Source organism: Juglans microcarpa x Juglans regia, chromosome 6D, assembly GCF_004785595.1.
Source record: "Juglans microcarpa x Juglans regia isolate MS1-56 chromosome 6D, Jm3101_v1.0, whole genome shotgun sequence".
In the NCBI taxonomy this organism is placed as follows: domain Eukaryota; kingdom Viridiplantae; phylum Streptophyta; class Magnoliopsida; order Fagales; family Juglandaceae; genus Juglans; species Juglans microcarpa x Juglans regia.
Window position 1 is genome coordinate 38,241,691 of NC_054604.1, and position 18,658 is coordinate 38,260,348.

General features: G+C 35.8%; 1 protein-coding gene across 2 annotated transcripts in view; it reads left to right on the plus strand.

The window, feature by feature from the left end:
- LOC121234279 (chloride channel protein CLC-f) overlaps positions 1-17,203 on the plus strand; it is a 29,960-nt gene extending 12,757 nt beyond the window's left edge. For both annotated transcript variants that reach the window (XM_041130159.1, XM_041130160.1), the window contains 6 exons: positions 13,313-13,767; positions 13,894-13,998; positions 15,260-15,481; positions 15,643-15,855; positions 16,553-16,785; positions 16,940-17,203. In XM_041130159.1, coding sequence (XP_040986093.1) covers positions 13,313-13,767; positions 13,894-13,998; positions 15,260-15,481; positions 15,643-15,855; positions 16,553-16,785; positions 16,940-17,021 — 1,310 coding nt within the window. In that variant the 3' untranslated portion in view covers positions 17,022-17,203. The remainder of the gene's footprint in view (positions 1-13,312; positions 13,768-13,893; positions 13,999-15,259; positions 15,482-15,642; positions 15,856-16,552; positions 16,786-16,939) is intronic.
- The last annotated feature ends 1,455 nt before the right edge of the window (positions 17,204-18,658 follow it).

The window sequence follows — 18,658 nt, forward strand, 5'->3', positions numbered from 1 at the left end:
GATGATCGCAATTTTTGAATATTAGGTATAATTAAGGAATCAAGGATTTAAAAGAGAGAAATGAAAAGTATGTGGCGGTTAAGTATGTAAGTTATTTGAGGTCTAATGAATTCCGAGAAAGGAATTTTTATAAGGAGAGTTTGTAACGACCCCGTCCAATAATTCTAAAGTCGGAATATTGATAATTTTATTGGGCCTAAATTATATTTAATGAGCCATAATGGATAAGCCCACGTGCTATGAATTATTGAGGTTGATTAGGAGTTTTAATTAGGTTCACTAACTAGGTTAAATCCCATTTAATATTTATTGAACGAGTTAGACTCTTTTTAGAATTGAAAGGTCTTCCATTATAAATTTATTTCAATTTAAAATAATCACTGATTGAAGTTTCCTAAACAATTTTAGTCACTCCCAATCCTGCATTAAATAAACTATTAGAGTATGTTTTTAATTTCAAACATACTATGATTACAATTCTAGAATCCTCGTCACCTTAAATGTCCTAAACCCAACCCATACCATAACCCATACCATCCTATAAATAGTCTCATGCATAGTACGTGCACCTACATCTTCATGCCTAGGCTTTTTGTTTTTAGCTCTCTTTTTACCTTCAGCATGTCGTAGCCTCATCTCCCCCACCATGAAACACGGCAAGATCACCATTGTCTCTTCCTCCCTCCTAATCACAACCATTGTCGTCCCTTCATCACACCGTAATCGATTGTGTCGGAAATTTTAGGAAGCAACACTACCAAGGTAAATAGCTTGATTATAAATTAGAATTAATATACATTAGCTAGTTATATATATTATTATTAAAGCCAGTTCTTTGGAAGTCATTGTTTATGTACTATGCATGCCATGATATTTGCAAGCATTTCATTCATCATGTTTCATTCTGCATATTATAGTTATATATGTATTATGTATCTCATGCATTTTTCTTTGCATAAAACATGTAAGCTTTCATAGGCTCAAGTGTAAGATAAGCTTAGAACAGTTAATCAAATGACCATTCAGATGTATGGTACCAATGTAGTCAGTGTGGATGTGCAAGTCACGGACTCAAGCGTAGTCCACCATAGTATCTTATTAGATTAGATCAACAATTCCCTTTGAGGCCACAGGATGTGGGATCGGTGCACAATCTTGCACATAGGGTTAAGTGTGTTGGCCTGTTAGAACAGTCCGACAATTTAGATCAGCTAGACAAGTCAGTTAATTCAGATAAGTCATGCATGCCATAGTATACGTATGAATAATCATGATTTTAAGTTCTCATCATGAAATATTTTATGAAAAATTTTATGTTAAGTATGTTTACGTTATGATGGGTTTCTTACTGAGTCATCAACTCATTTTAGTTTGTTTTTATGTTTTTAAACCACCCCAGGTTAGAATATTTATGAAGGTAGAGCTGCAAGACGGGATTTCTGGAGGAGTGACAGTGGCTTAGATCATATACAAAGATTTTAAGTTATGATTTTTTTATAACATGGACTTTGAGAAAATTTAATAAATGCTTCCGTGCACTCTCTCTTATGATCTCAGGATTTTAATAAAGAATGATTTTATTAGAATCTTTGTACCTGGCGTTTCCTTCAGAATAAAAGAAAATATTTTTAAGTCAAGGTCAGTAGTAGCACTCCGACTCTCCAGATCTTTAAACGAATAACTTTATTATTAACCGTGGAGAGCAGTGTGTTACATTTTTCCACTTTACTTGATTTGTGATGGGTCTGAAATCTACTTTTGGCATCATGTGTCGTGTGGTAATCAGTCTGCGAAAGGTTTTTTTATCTTGGAGTTATTTGTAATCTCTTGTTTTTAAGGATGCTTATGTGGTGGATCACTTGTCAACTCTTGCACGATTCTTGTAATTGATTTTCATGGCATGACCTTTCATGAATTCCTTGTATCACTAAACTAGCATGCTTAGGCATCGCTTTGTATATGTCTCATATACTTGGGCTTTTGCCTACTCTTTTGATCAATAAAAATTTGTTTACCGAGAAAAAAAAAAACTCTTGCACGATTCTCTTCAATGGTGTGTAAGTTTTCTTTGGGGGGCCAATAATTGGTAGGTGGATCTTTTCACATTGTATTTGACTGGTTGTATTTGAGTAGGGGCAATGCAATGGTGAAGATAAAATGGCCCAGGCCCATCTAAGAAACGAGTGGTCGAAGTAAAGTCATTTTTATATGATTGGCCTCTTCTCGTGGAAGTTCTTTAGAAAAATAAGGGCATTAGAGAGAGAATTTTTTCATTTGACCAATGGCTTTAAGGAAGATTCTTACCATGGTTAATGTGAAGAGAAGTGGGACATTGGAGTGATCGATTGCGTTACGTGTAAGAAGCAAGGTGAAACAGTGGATGACCGTCTTTTGTATTGCCAGTTTGCTATCTTTTGTGGAACATGGTCTTTGGCCTATTTGGGATGGATTGCATTATGCCTTCTCAAGTGGGGATCTCAAGCAACCATCAGTGCACGCTATTATGGAGAATGATCCAATCTTGTTTATTGTGGTGTGCATATAGAGAAAGAAAATGAGCATAGTTTTGAGGATTGCAAAAATCGTGTCAGAATAGTTGTTTTTTCGATCTTGACTTTTCAAGAATTTTTAGTGCCTTCTTTCCTTTTACTAGTTAGGTGATTTCTTGTATACTTCCTATGTACTGGGATAACATCTTTTTACATCTCATTTAAATTTATGTTACCTATAAATTGGTAATAGGAAAGAGGAGTGAACATTTGAAGGAGGTGCAAGTGACAGCTATTGAGGGAAGATACAAGAAAGTTGCTTTAGTCGGTTTTATTTTGTGCACCAAACTTGATTGCACAAGATTAGGTTGCCTTTGATTTAATCTGAAGAAAAGGGCTGGGATACTAGAAATGGAAAAATATGTTTAGAGACAGCTAACAAAGCAAATGATAAACAGAGATGGTAAAGAATATGACCCTTGATTGAGTAGATTGGCTGAAACAAAATACATGTGGTGGGTCCTAAAGTAATGACTCAAGGAAATCCCAAACAGCAATTGCTAAAAGTTGTGGTACTGAAATTTTTGCAGTGGTCTAAACTCCCTTCTCTTGAACACTAGCATACATACAAGGTATCATTCATGCAAATAATGCGCAAGTTCCTATTTAACCATCGATGTGTATTGTGATCATTCCATTAGACATGTATGAAGTTTGTGTGTTTGTGTTAAAAAAACTAAAAATGCAAAGAAATTCAGTTTGTATGTATCCTGGATAGCATGTACAGAAGTTCAACAAACATAAGAGTTATGATATCGAACTCATAATTTGGGCATAAACTTAACACAACCATATTTGCAACACTTAAGCATCATATATAAACCTAAGTTGAGCCATTACCTACGAGGTTTGTAGCTGAGTAGCAGGGAAGGGATGAGTTGCAGATCTGTCCACCTGAATTTCCCAGACGAGAACCAGTTTGTACTAGCTGACCTTAGATTTTTGGTGTTCTACCTATAGAAACAGTAAGGAATCATTCAGATTCATGGCTTTGCCTATTCTTTAATTAATATACTTATAAAAAAAAAAGGAATCATTCAGATTCATAAATAGGCAGTGATTTTGGAGATAACTTAGAATTATTTTAGAAGTTTCTAATACCCTCTTCCTGTAGGGTTGTGAATTCTATATTTTATCATAGTACCAGGTAATAAGAGATCCATAAATATTAATATCATTTACCATACTTCATTTATTACAAGAGTGGAATATAGGAAAGTTTAAGCAACTGAAAATAAATGATATCTTTGATGTTAATACATCAGCATAACTCAAAACCTAATACTGTGTGATCAACACTTATTAGGACTTGACTAAGTCAGCGTCCCAATTACTAGTTATGGCCTTCTTGCTCAGACAAGGATCCTCTCCATTTCAAGTGAAATGGAGAGTATCCATTTAGTGTAAAACGTGGGGTATTTTACTCATTTCACTTATCAACATGATGTGCAGTGACCAAAGCACCTATTTTTTTTTTACACTAAATGGATACTATCCATTTCAAGTAAAATGGAGAGGATCCTATTCCCGCTTGTTCACTCATCCTCTTGACCTAGGACATTTAAAACATAAAAACACAATAAGTCGAGTACTCAATAAATACTATATCATACAGTTAAAAGGTTTTGAATTGGGATTGATTTAAGGAAAGTTCGTTAAACAAAATTAAAGTTTTGCACCCCAATCAATCAGACACTTATCAGTTAATCTTTACATACATAATGACTGGCACACACGTTGACATTGTGTGTAAGGTTGGGCACTGATCCTACATCCTGTGGTCACATGGGGTACTGCTATACGGTTGGATGTAATCATTCAGATGGACCACACTACACAAAAAAAAAAAAAAAAAAGGTCATTTAGGGACTTTGTTCTCAGACACCCTGTGCCAATTAAAAAAAAGTCATTCAGGTGGACCACACATTCTCTAAGCCCTTCATTATGGGTTACTCACCCACAATAGTTTTGCATTGGTACCAAGTATCATCATATGGCCAACATATAAACATTTATGACATGCATTCATTCATCATTCCCTTTTTCATAATTTTCATATCATAAGCTTTAAAATTCATACCTAGTTGTTAACTTGCTTACAATGTAGCGAGTATTTGCCATCTGACTTGTTTTCATGCATTTGAATGCACTAACCGACACCACTCAACTGCAACCATTCTACAATTGATAGGTCTCTAAAGAAATTACTTAAGAGTCACTGGCTTGAGCCATTAAGGCTGCTGTCCACTGCTACTCATTCAGTTTCATGGCTGATTTATGAAGGGCATGTGCTTGAATTTCCAGCAAATATACCCTTGTAATTGGTGACTTTAGGTTCCAATGAGGTTCATGGACCTCATGGGGGTGGGTTTGCGGAAAAAATATTAGAAGTGGATGGGGGGACTTTTTCAAGGTATAGTTGTCTTGAAGTGGGTGATGGTCAAGGGTGAAATTTTTGCAAGACCTCTGATGTGGTGACAGGGTACTCAAGGGGTCTTTTCCTGAGTTATATGGGATTGTGCGGAAGCAGGGTGCCTCTGTAACAGATCTTCTGGATATCTCAAGCGGTTCCCCTCAATGGCACATCAAGTTTTGTAGAACAGCTCAAGATTGGGAAAGGAACGTTACCACAGAACTTTTCAAGCTATTGTACTCTACTAGCCAAGAATCAGAGGCGGAGACAAGGTCCTTTGGAGTCCATTCAAGAAAGGGAAGTTTACCATTCGTTCATTACTCATCTGTTTTACGATTTATGTTTGGTGTGATCAGGCCAACTTGAAACTTTTTAAACTGAAAACACAAGGAAACCATTTTTTTTATTCTTGGACTACCTGCATAAAATCTAACTCAGTAACAAAAATCTTGAAATCAATCCATCATACACATATCAAGTTAAAAAAAAGTCTGAACAGTCTTTTACCTAACTTCAAAAGCCATGAACTATGAACAATTTGAAGTGGCAGAATCTCTTCACCTATTTTTCCTTGACAAGCATCAGCCTCTTGCACTATATAGCCATAGGGTTCTGTGTTTGAAATTGAATGACAGTAAGGAATGATATGTTAAAAAAAAAAAAAAAAAAAAGGAATTCTAGTTGTAGGGTGATTGCTCAAGAAAATTTGCATTGAAATGAGTTTGGAGGTTGCTCAATGGAGTAAACCCCTAGAACCCTTTTGGACTTGAAAGATGTAATCACCAAGCAGTGACTGTGTGTTGGGTTTATGATGAATTTAGAATCAAGATTGGGTCTTGCACTGTTTTTCATGCCAAAAACCATTCAAGAATGATGTAGAAGTACAGTAAAAAGGTCATTATATATCTAAATTTGAACCTTGATGAAAAGAATTGAAAATACTTGGAAAAACTTAGCTAGATCACCAAAGGGAGGCCAACAGATACGATTTCTATAAAGGGTGACAAGGTGGTGATTTAATGAAATTATTTGAGTTCTGAAAGGGATAGTAGCATCAAGAGGGAATTATGGCTGAGCTGAAATGAAGATGTTTAATGTCCTTTTTATAAGAAAAAGTTGTGGTTTTCTTGGGCTATATTAAAGCTGATGAAAGTAGGTATTTAGGGCTTCTAGAAAGCTTCCAACTTCTATTTGCAAATAAGGAAATTCCCTGGGCTCTTTGAGAGGCACGGCAGACCTGCCCTTAGGGTTTCTAGAGACTAAAATTCTGATTTGGAAGCTGTCCCAATTTAGGCAACTTTTCCCTTTTCCCAAACAAGCCTTATTAAGATCTAGTTCGGCAAGTTTTTTTCATCTACTTGACTTCTATACCTTATCAGCATTTAAATAAAGCCAAAGCAGTAACTAACACAATAAATCAACACTTTAAAACAGTCAATTCAGCTGGAAATAAAAACATAAATAAAATTTAAACTACTCAAACTAGAAAAATAGAAACTCTAATTTCAAGCCCTAGGTACTCGGGTATGAAGATTTCACCAAGTATTTGCAACCTCTAGAAACTCTGTTGAGACTTGGTAGGGTTGTTAAAGTGTTTAACCGGTGAGAGGAAATAGAATCATCAAGCTGGATCACTAATTTTTTGTTTACAAGTAAGAAGATATTTTATTGGTACTGAAATAGGCTAGATCAGTAATTGAAACAAATTTGGTATTTTTACTATTGAAGGCTTAGGGAAAAACCCTAGAATCCTCTTGCCAGTAAGTGCAAACAGCAAGAGGGAACGAAGATTGCAATTTAAGGCTTGCAATATGTAGGGCTGAGCAAAAATTCGACAATCCAACTCTGAATCCGACTCCGCACCGGCACCGGCACCGGCACCGCTCCGGCTCCGACAAGTCGGAGTCGGAGTTGGAGGTTTTTTCCTCTTGGAAGTCGGAGTCGGAGTCATTGATGAACCGACTCCGGCTCCGCTCCGATCCGACTCCGACCCTCCAACTCCGCCTCTGCCTCCGCCTCCGATTTTACACATTTTATAAAAATGTGTTTTTCTATATATTAATTATTTAAATTTTATACAACTATATCTTATATAGTTAGTTAAACTCAATAATATACTAGTTAAATAATATATTTATACTATAATATATAGACTAAATTGACTAATAATAGTTTAGTATATGACTATATGTAAATATCATACTATTACAAATTTACAATATTACTACCATGTAACACTAAATTACTAATGTATAAATATAATAGCATGTAATACTAATGTATATATAATATACTATAAACACTAAGATGCATAATAACATCAACATGTAATATTGTAATACTAATGGTAAACACTAATCTATAAATTTATAATAACATATAATACTAATGTATAATAACTAAAGTATTATTCATATAAATTACTAATAGTATTAATTACTATATATAAATTAGTAAACCACTTTAAGCCTATATATAAATTACTATGGTATTAATTACTAATACTATATTACTATATGATACTATTAACTATAGTGATATACTAGTATTAGACATTAGTGTACTAATACAATCAGTGATATAGTTAGTACAATATTTATACTAATACTATAATATAGTTTTACTAAATTAAAATCACTATAGCAAATACTAATATATAATTATGCTAATCACTATAACTAATACTAATACTAATATATACTATAGTTATAACTTATAGTATTATAACTATACTAAATCACTATAACTTATACTAATATAGTTATACTAAAATTTAAATTACTATAACTAATACTAATATAATTATATTACTATAGGGTACTATTAACTATAGTGATATAGTTAGTATAATATTTATACTAATACTATTATATAGTTATACTAAATTAAAATCACTATAACAAAAGTTTAATCAAAAGTTAGTATGTTACTTGTTTTATTTAGTTGTATTTTTTGTTATAATCGAAAGTTTAATTAGTTTAGATTGTAATGTTGAGAAAATTGAAATTTGAAAGCCCACAATTTTTTTTTTTTTTTTTTTTTAAAAAGTGGGTCAAATATGAAGTTAAAAAAGACAAAAATAAAATAAAAAATAAAAAAATCCGACTCCGCTCCGACAAGTCGGAGTCGGAGTCGGAGCGAATTCTGTACATCTCGGAGTCGGAGGTCGGATTCGACCTCCGACAAAGTCGGAGTCGGAGGTTGGGCCCTCCGACCAGTGTTTTAAATTTCGTACCGTACCGGCCGGTACTGCCGAAATTTTTCGTTTCGGCCGTCCAGCCGGTACAGGTACTATATATGTTCCGTACCGGCCGGTACTGGCCTGAATTTTGGCCTGTACCGGCCTATATTTCGGCCGGTACCGGTCGATATTTCGGCCTGTGTTTTTTTTTTTTTCGTTTTTTCAAACTACAAGCTTATTTTTTAACCCCCAATTCAGATTAGACTATTTATAATTTTTATATATATGTATTTATATATAATTTATTTATATATAGACTATTATTTTAGAATATAATTTTTATATATATTTATATATATAATTTATTCATATATCGGTTATCCCGAAACGTTATTCCGAAACACTATCCCATAACGGTACCGGTACCGAAATATTTCGTTCCAGTGCCTTGACCGGTACGACGTCCGGTACGGTCTTCAAAACATTGCCTCCGACTCCGAAACAATCGGTGCTCAGCCCTAGCAATATGGAATTGCAAATGTGGATAGATTCATTGGAAAGTGTTTGGATTTGTTTCTGGATAAAGTTTGAAGGAAAGGTTTCTCGAAATCAAAGGATTTCCTTACTTCTAGGGTGCAGCAATCTCTACGAGTGATTTCCAATCACTATACATAATTTTTCTATTGCCTAGGATTGAGAACAAAGAGCTGAAAGTTCTTGGAGTATTAACAATTTCTTGGACGGCTACGGTTCTATTTTGTGGAAGGGAAAACTGACATTTCTGGCAGGGTATCACCTCTTGGCTAGCTGCAATTTTTATTTTAACTTTTTGTACCCTAAGGTCCCTTTTATAAGAGCATTGGCATTGTTTTAGCTAAAGAAGTCAGTTTTTTTATTTATTTTGCATAATCATTTGAAATTTACCTCACATTGGACAAGTTAATCATTTCCCTAAATTATTATAGTTTTATTTTTTATTGGGGGTCCGAAGAATCAACTGCTACCAAAGGGTCTGAAATCCCCATCAACCGTGTTTATTTCCTGAAAAGGATATAACTCTTTCAAAAGCAAAAATTTCTATCCTTCTGCTCTAAAACAACTTGTCCATCTCATCAAAGGGGTAACAAATCTCCTTAAGGCCCCATTTGGATACAAAAACGGTTTCATCTCATCTCATCTCATCTCATCATTACAACTTTTTCAAATTTCCACACAAAATATAATAAACAATTCAACTTTTTCAAATCTCAAAACAATAATAATATTAAAAAATAATATTCTAACAATATTCTATTCAACTTTTAACTTTCATCTAAAACCATCTCATCTCATCTCACTATCCAAACAGGGCCTAAGAGTGGCATTTTTCAGTCTTTGCAGTTACTACAGCCTGCTGCTCCCTTCCTTCCAATGGCTTGAATTCTCCTAGGAAAAAAAACCACATTAGAAATAATCAAGAAGAGAACGGTTAGAAGAAGGGGTATCACAAGAAGAAGGAACATCAAAGGTTGAGAAGGTTGAAATTCTTGAAAAGAAGGGAAAGTTGGAGTGTGTGGACAGCTGCTATTGGTTTATCGGCTGCATATGCACAATTCGGTGGATTTTGTTGTTTCTGTACAACACCATGTGACAGAAGTGTGACGGAAAGCCAAACCTAGTATGTGACAGAAGTGACATGGGGCTGCTGCTAAACCTGCTGGGTGTGAAATTGAGTTAAGAGGCGGAGAAGAAAAACAAAGATTTTGATAAAGACGAGTTTACAGGAGAAGAGAGATGTGAGGAAGAAAGAGAAAGAAAATATTAAAATAATCTTTAGCTGTGGTGCAGTGTCCAGATAGATTTGTTGAGACACTGTAGTTCAGTGCCATTCCCAAAGGAAGAGATGCACGACAGATATTTTCTCGTTGATGTTGGCATACTTTTTTTTATGTAATTGGCTTACTTGTACTGTCGCACTACAAGAATTTTCTAGATGATAGCAATCTTCTCACACATATCCTGGATGAATATATATATATATATATATAAATATATATATCCTGGATGATTTTGGATTTAGTGACCTTTGTTCTCCCTCATCCCAATAGTGAGGTGATTGACACTTAATGCTTATATAGGATTTCATGTGGTCCTTTTGTGCCCTCTTAGTAATTATTGTTGTATGCAAACTCTATTAGCGGCAAATATTGGACCCAACTGCCATTAAAATCTAGAGGTAAAAGATTATCGCCCCATTAGCTTGGTGAGTGGGATGACAAAATTCTCTCCAAAATATTGGCGAATAGATTGAGCAAGGTGTTGGAGAGGTTAATATCGAAGCCTCAAAATGCCTTTGTCAAAGGTAGGCAAATCCTCGACTTAGTACTTATTGCCAACGAATGTTTGGATAGTAGACTCAAGTCGGGAGAGCCGGGGTTTTTGTGCAAGCTGGACATGGAAAAAGCCTATGATCATGTCAACTGGAGATTCTTACTCTACATGCTCAAGAGATGTGGCTTTGGTATGAAATGGTGTACTTGGATCCATCATTGAATCTCTACGGCTTGTTTCTCTATGTTGGTGAATGGCATGCCAAAAGGCTTCTTTAAAAGTTCACGAGGATTGAGACAAGGTGATCATCTTTCTCCGCAACTCTTTGTTTTTGTGATAGAAGCTTTTAGTAAGATGATTTCAGGTATCGTGGAGGGTGGGTTCATATCCAGATTCTTAGTGGGGGAGGCAATTACTGGCTCGCTCAACATGTTTCATATATTATTCGCCAAAGATACCTTAATCTTTTGTGGGGCCACCCATGAAAAAATTTGAGCTTTGAGGGCTTTCCTATTATGCTTTGAAGCTGTATCAAGGTTGAAGGTGAACTTGGCCAAAATCAGAATAGCGTTGGTGGGGGATGTTCTAATATGGAGAGTATGGCTTCTATTTTGGGATGCAAGATATTGCATCTGCTCATGAAATCTCTTGGCCTCCCGTTGGGTGCTAGGTTCAAGTTGAAATTTATTTGGGATGTTGTTCTAGAAAAAATGGAGAAAAAATAGCTAGTTGGAAGAGGATATCCAAAGGTGGTAGGGGTCACCTAATAAAAAGTGCTCTCTCCAATTTGCCAACTTATTTCTTTCATTATTTCGCTTCCCGCCAGGTGGCTCATTGCAAGTTTAAACTTCAACGTGACTTCTTATTGGGGGATAAATGACGAGTTTACATTTTACTTGGTGAAATGGTGCCACAATATGCTATCCCATTAAAGGAGTATTGCGTATTCGGAACTTGAATCCTTCAACAAAGTCTTGCTTGGCAAATGGTTATGGAGATATCGCTATGAACCCGGGGGGGGGGGGGGGGGGGGGGGTTCTTGTGGAGAGCCATCATCGAATTGAAATATGGAGAACCATGGGGAGGATGGTGTTCTAACGAGGTGAATGGGCCTTATGGAGTGGGGCTATGGAAGCATGCAAGAAGAGGATAGGATACATATGTAATAAATATCCGCTTTATTGTGGGTAATGGATCCAAGGTCAAGTTTTGGCATGATGTATGGTGTGGCGATAGGGCACTAAGGAAACTTATCCACAAGTTTATGGTCTAGCACGGATGAAATAAGCCTCGATTGTGGACCTGCTAATCATCTTCAATGGTATTCCCTAATGGAATGTTACATTTATCAGAGAAGCACAAGATTGATAAATTGATGTTTTTTCGACATTCTTTGACATTGTGTATTCCACCCGTTTGTCAGGGGGAGTAGAAGATAAGATTTTTTGTGCCCCTCTAAGAAAGGGATATTTCTTTTTACCAAGCCATGACCATGCGCAACACAAAATCCATTTCCATAGAAGAGCATTTGGAAGACAAAGGCACCTCTAAATTCAACATTGTTTGTATGGATGGCTTCTTTGGGGAAGATCCTCACTCTAAGATAACTTGAGGAAACATCGAATCATAGTCATGGATTGGCGTTGTATGTGCAAGAAGAGTCTGTTGACCATCTACCACTTCATTGTGAGATTGCATGACTTTATGGAATGAAGTCTTTACTTGGTTAGGACTAGCTTGGGTGATGCCGAGAAGGGTAAGCGACCTCCTCGCTTCTTGGAGAGGCATTCAGGGCAGCTCTCAAATTGCATCCATATGGAAGATGGTCCCATTATGCCTATGGTGGTGCATTTGGAGGGAGAGGAATGAAAGAAGCTTTGAAAATCAAGAGTGGACAATGAATGAACTTAGAAACTTATTTTTTCATGAATTCCTTGTATCACTAAGGCCTCGTTTGGATGTTAAGATGAGATAAGAAATTTGTGAATGGGAGTGAAGTGATTTGAGTTAAGATATTTTATGGGATTTTGGGAAAGGAGAGAGAAAAAATTGAATAAAAATTTTAAAAACTTAAAATATTGTAAGAATATAATTTTTTTAATATAATTTTTGTTTTGTGATTTGAAAAAGTTGAATTATTTTTTGTGTTTTGTTTGAAAGTTTGAGAAAATTATAATGATTAGGTAATGATTATATGAAAAAGTTGAAGATTTGAAATTGAAAAGTGTTTGTGGTGTTTGGATGTTGAGATGAGATGAGATGAGACTGTCTTGCAATCCAAATGGGGCCTAAACTACAATCTTAGGCATTGCTCTTGTATATGTCCCATATACTTGGGTTCTTGTGTACTCTTTTGATCAATAAAAATTTGTTTACCAATAATAATAAAAAGTGCTTCCATTGTAATATTGACTGGTCCTTTCGGAGTCTTAGCTTAGTTTGGCTTGAGCTTTTTTTGGGTTTCAAATGTTAGTAGAGTCGATCACAACTAAAAGTGTGAGAATTGAGCCGTGTCACATACGAGAACGACCTGACAAGGATGTTAGAGATTTAAGGGAAGATTTTAATACTCCAGATTGAGTATGGTAGTGAATGAGATCCCACATTTCCAGAGAGGAGGAAATTGTTACAGTTTGTTATGATTCTATGGGAATCTAATTGTAACATTGTGTAGTTCTTTTGGAGTAGAAGTTCATATGTGGCTTGGGCTTTCCTTTAGTCGTTACAATTACCCCTCTATCCGGTTTGGTTTGTTCATCTTTCCTGTTTGGGATGTCTTGTAGTAGATTCCAATTTACACCATCCATGCACACAATTATATGATATTACACGTGTCTAATTTTTCATGTTGCCTTGCAGAACTACCTTTATACCTGATATTGGGCATGCTCTGTGGTGTTGTCAGTGTGGCTTTCACTCGCTTGGTTGCTTGGTTCACAAAGTCATTTGACTTCATCAAAGAAAAATTTGGCCTTCCTGCTGTTGTGTGTCCTGCTTTAGGTGGTTTAGGAGCTGGGATAATAGCCCTCAAGTATCCTGGAATATTGTACTGGGGTTTCACAAATGTTGAAGAAATTCTACACACTGGGAAGACTGCTTCAGCTCCTGGAATCTGGCTGTTAACCCAATTATCAGCAGCCAAAGTTGTTGCCACTGCTCTATGCAAGGGATCTGGACTTGTGGGCGGCCTTTATGCGCCAAGTTTAATGATTGGTGCTGCCGTTGGTGCTGTATTTGGAGGCTTAGCTGCAGAACTAATCAATTCTGCAATTCCAGGAAATGCTGCTGTCGCTGAGCCACAGGCATATGCTCTGGTAAAGTTGTCCTCTCTAACGGGTTAATTTAGTTAAGTAATAACTGTTCAAACTTCTCACTTGCCGCTCCTTTTTTCTCTTTCAACCTGTGCAAGTTGACTGAATATATCCATACATCTATTGCAGGTTGGCATGGCAGCTACCTTGGCTTCCGTTTGTTCAGTACCCTTGACATCAGTTCTACTCCTGTTTGAGCTGACAAGAGATTACAGGATCTTGCTTCCTCTCATGGTAATTCTTGCATCATAGTGCTCAATACTAACTGTATCTGTAATAGTTCTAGAAGGCAGCATAGATCAACCATCTTAGGTCAAGGAAGCGTGTAGCTGCCTTCCCTTTCTCAAATAGATCATTTTCTTAGAACGTGGCCATATACCTTGGCTTTAGTTTATTGCAGCAGAAACTTCTGGTTCTGTTTCAGCTGTCACTCTATTTTTCCTCCAATGTTGTCAGACAGCATATTTCCCAGGGAGTGCTTGCTTCACTTCTTGCTGGCTTAGCCAATTAATGAAATGCGAATATATAACGCTACCCATACCCATACAAAGAAAAGGCACTCTTCCATATTAAGCACCTTTCGGGGTGGTTGCCTTTGGTGTTGAGTTTCTTCAATGCCCAGAAGTCCCTACCTTTTATAAGGTAGACCCTAACCCAATTAGACCATATCGAATGGTCCTTGTCGAAGAAAAAGAGTTTGTTTTATATGAGACCTGCTGTTGTTGATTCGCAGCCTACTTTCTCTCTCTGATCTCCAAACCCTGCTATAGGTGCCTCTATCTGTATGGGGGAATTTCTTGCTCAAGGTAAAGGGCCAGGCATGGTGGGGTAGGAGCATTCTTCAGCAATCTTTTTGGCTTGATTAAGAAGTCTTATGTCCTCCAACAGGGAGTAGAATCTGGGAAGGACCAGGAAGGATTCATGGAGAACGAATCTATCTTACTTGAATCTGTTCCTCCCACTACTTGGAAGGGCTGATCATAGACCTATATTAATGACGACCAAGGATAAGCCCTATACCTTTGAGGATAACTCCTTTTCTTCCTCTTTCTGTCAAGGTTGCCAATTCTTAGAATACTCACACAACAGTCGATACTCAGGATTTTGTTTAGTTAAGTGTCCTGTAGACTAGAATAGTAAACCTCATCCGAATTTCCTTGAAGCAAAATAGAGAATAATATATGCTCCAAAGGTATTCCTTTGATTCTTGCAGCTACTCCAATTTCTGAAAAAGTAGAGAGATGTACTAATTGACACATGAAGATGATTTTATGCACAGCTGTGGCAGCTTGAAATGACAATCTCCATCTTGTTTTAAACTTGTTTGTTTTCCTCATTTCTTTGTGCTTGGTTATATTATTGTTCCATGTCTTTATCCAATTTTTTGGGATTAAGGTTTTGTTTTACTTTTTCAAGATATCATTGGACACAAAATGAATGTTGACAGTTTTTAATGCTTGAATTTTTCCCATGTTGCTGTGAATTTTGTAAGTAGGGGGCTGTTGGATTAGCAATATGGGTCCCCTCTGTGACAAACCAGACCAAGGAGAGTGAAGCATCTGATGCACGGGGTTCAGTGAGAGGCTATACTTCTATTTCACCTGATACTGATGAAGTTATTTGGAGAGGAACCGATGGTAGAGATGATTTAGAACTTTCTGTTATGGGAGATGTTGCTGAAGAAATTGATGATGATATGCTTCTGGAAGAACTGAAGGTTGAATTATTTGTCTTTTCATAACTGATATTAGTATTTGCTATTTTACTTTTATATTTGATTGCGTTTCTCATTGAAATTTTTCGCCTTGAGCATATTATCTGTTACTAATTTGCCTTTTCCTTTTTAACTGTCATCAATTTTATGTCCCTGCTTGTCAGGTTTCCCAGGCCATGTCAAAGAACTGTGTGAAGATTTTGCTGGCGATAACCTTGAAGGAGGCAATAGATTGCATGCATAGTAACCAGCAGAAATGTGCGGCGGTAGTTGATGAGGAAGACTTTTTAGAGGGAATACTAACATATGGTGACATTAGACGATCTCTTTCCATGAAGCCTAGTGATACCACCAAAAGCGATTCAAGACATCTGGATGTATATATATATATTTATGAGGCTGTCTTCATCATTCATAACATTTGTTTTTTATTGCCTCTGATGGTCATGCTAATATACTTGATTACCTTATAGTCAGTCATGATTCTCTCTCTCTCTCTCTCTCTCTCTCTCTCTCTCTCTCATGCACACATAGATATGCTTAGGCTCTGTTTCTGTTCCTGTAGAATAATGAAGGTTCAATTTCCATCGATGTGTTTGTTTTGTTTTATTCTCTTATGGAGAAATTACACTTTTCACGCACAAACTATCACCTGATGATTTTCCCTTTGTATTCAAACTACCAAAAGTTTTAATTTGCACCTTAAACTAGGTATATTTTTCAATTTGTATTAGTTAAGATCTGACTGTTGATATAAATGAAAACTTGACAGTGTGCCATAATCTCAACGGTCAAATCTTAACCATAAGTACAAATTGAAAAATATAGGCAATTTGGGTGTGAAGCATGTCAAACCAAAATACTTAAAAAGCATTAGCTCTCCCTAAAAGTAAGGTCTTTATAAGTTAAAACTTTTGGTAGTTTGGGGTACAAAGTGAAAAAAGGACGGTAGTTCTTGGGGGAAAAGTGTAATTATACGATGCTTGTTTTTGTACTTTTAAGATATAAGCATGTATAAATTGTTGGTTTGTATACAATTTCTTAAAATGATGCACGTGGCTAAAATATTTGCAGGTGAATACAATGCTTGTTTCTGCTGTTTGTACACGAGGAATAAGCTATCGTGGGCAAGAGCGTGGAATTTTAACCTGTTATCCAGATACCAATTTGGCAATTGCCAAGGAGCTAATGGAGGCCAAGGGCATCAAGCAGCTGCCTGTGGTTAAGCACGGTGGAGAATCCAAGAAAGGAAGGAAGCGAAGGATTGTAGCTCTTCTTCATTATGATTCAATCTGGAACTGCCTTAGGTTCGCATTGGTTGCTTAGTCGGCGGTTCTATAATATTATGTCCTTTATATCTGCTTCAAATTATTATTATTATTATTATTATTATTATTTTTCTAATCGCTTCAAATTATTTTATGTGCTTTACTTTAGGTTGATATTTCTGTCTGTGTGCAGAGAAGAGATAAATCGCAGGAAAACCATCTATCAGCATAGAAAAGAAAACAATCTTGAGGAGATAGTTACAAATGGCCATTGATGGGGTTATGCTCATTGTCAAGAGTTCCTTTCACTGCCTCAATGAAAAATATAAAGTGGGACAATGTGCGTCTTTTTGTTTTTCTTGTAGTGGACCTGCTAAGTCAGTTGATAACCAAGTATATGTTCTACAGTCCCTCATTTTGAGTGTTGAGATCAATGGTATGATCAGTTTTTGCTGAATTCCAAGAGTCCTTGTTGGATATAGCAATTTGCACTTTGTACATGCCACTTTCTATTACGATTCAAATCAGAATACTATCTGACTGAAAGGAATTGGAAGCACAGTTTGATTCAAAACTTGATTATTGAACAAATTAGTGTCTGACTTGAAAGTTGAAAGGCATCTCTTTATATATTTAAACCCATCAAGATAAAATAAAATAAAATTCAAATAACTTCTAAATAAATCAATATTTTAGAAAAAGAGGCATTGGCTAAAAGGAGAAAAGGGTCTTCTTCACCTGTAAACACAGGTTTTTTTTCCCCGCTCATCATCCGCATTTTTATCATTTAATAAGGAGCAAAGTGAGGCCATAAAAATTTATAAAATCCTCTGATGCAGTAAATTGTGGAGTCAGTATTCAAATTCAAGAATAGGCATAAATTTATTTATATATAATATATTTTATATTAAAAAAAATTAAACGTGAGTTTTAATATCAAACTACGTAAATTTTGGTATATATGATCTATCTCTTTATGCACTTTACTTGACTATTTAAACCATAGATGAGCATTACATCGCTTCGGTTGAAGTAACACCGTGGGCCCATTCAACCATACTCTTCGCATCTGACCTCGATGAAGAAATTCATAAATTCTATAATTTTCTTAACCTTGAGTTGCTCTTATGGATTTTAAACATTTATTCAAAATATATGTTCTACTATATTATGGATTTTGAACATTTAATCAGAATCAATATGGTATCTGTTACTACTATATTATGGATTTTGTTAATCAGATTAAATGTTCCCAAAAGCACTAGTTTGATGTTATTACGTCCCAACGTGTTGAAAATCATTCAAAATTGATTTTACTCATGGGGCAATCAAATTAAAGGAACCTACGTACACCTTACCTTTGAAATTAATAACCTCTAATTAGGATTAAGAACATATCTACTTGTGGATCGTGCATGTGAGAAAAAAAAGTTGCTAATCATGTTTGCTTGTGTACTTCATACCTCATCCAAAGGTTCTTTGAAGATAAGGATTAGCTTTAGTGATGATGTTGATCTCGATCGGATTTATTAATTATTGTATGCTTCATTAATTAGTGGCAATGACGATGGATGATGTGGCCCTTTTTTAAGGTTGGAACATCCCCTAACACGAACTAATTTGTGGCAACCATTAGCATCTTTCACAAAAAAGTAACATGCATTTGTTTCTAATTCGCCAACAAATTTATCGTACCAATCGTGCTTGCGTTGTAATTAGCATGTAACCAAAATTTAAATGGGTCCATTTAAAAATGCCAATATCTATATGCTTTATAACTGTTGATCATCTATAGCGATCATGATACAATTTTATTAATTGATATGATAAATATAATTTACACCATCAAACTTCATGGGTGCTTAGGATCCGCAAATTTCAACATGCAAAAGGTGCATACAATGATACATAG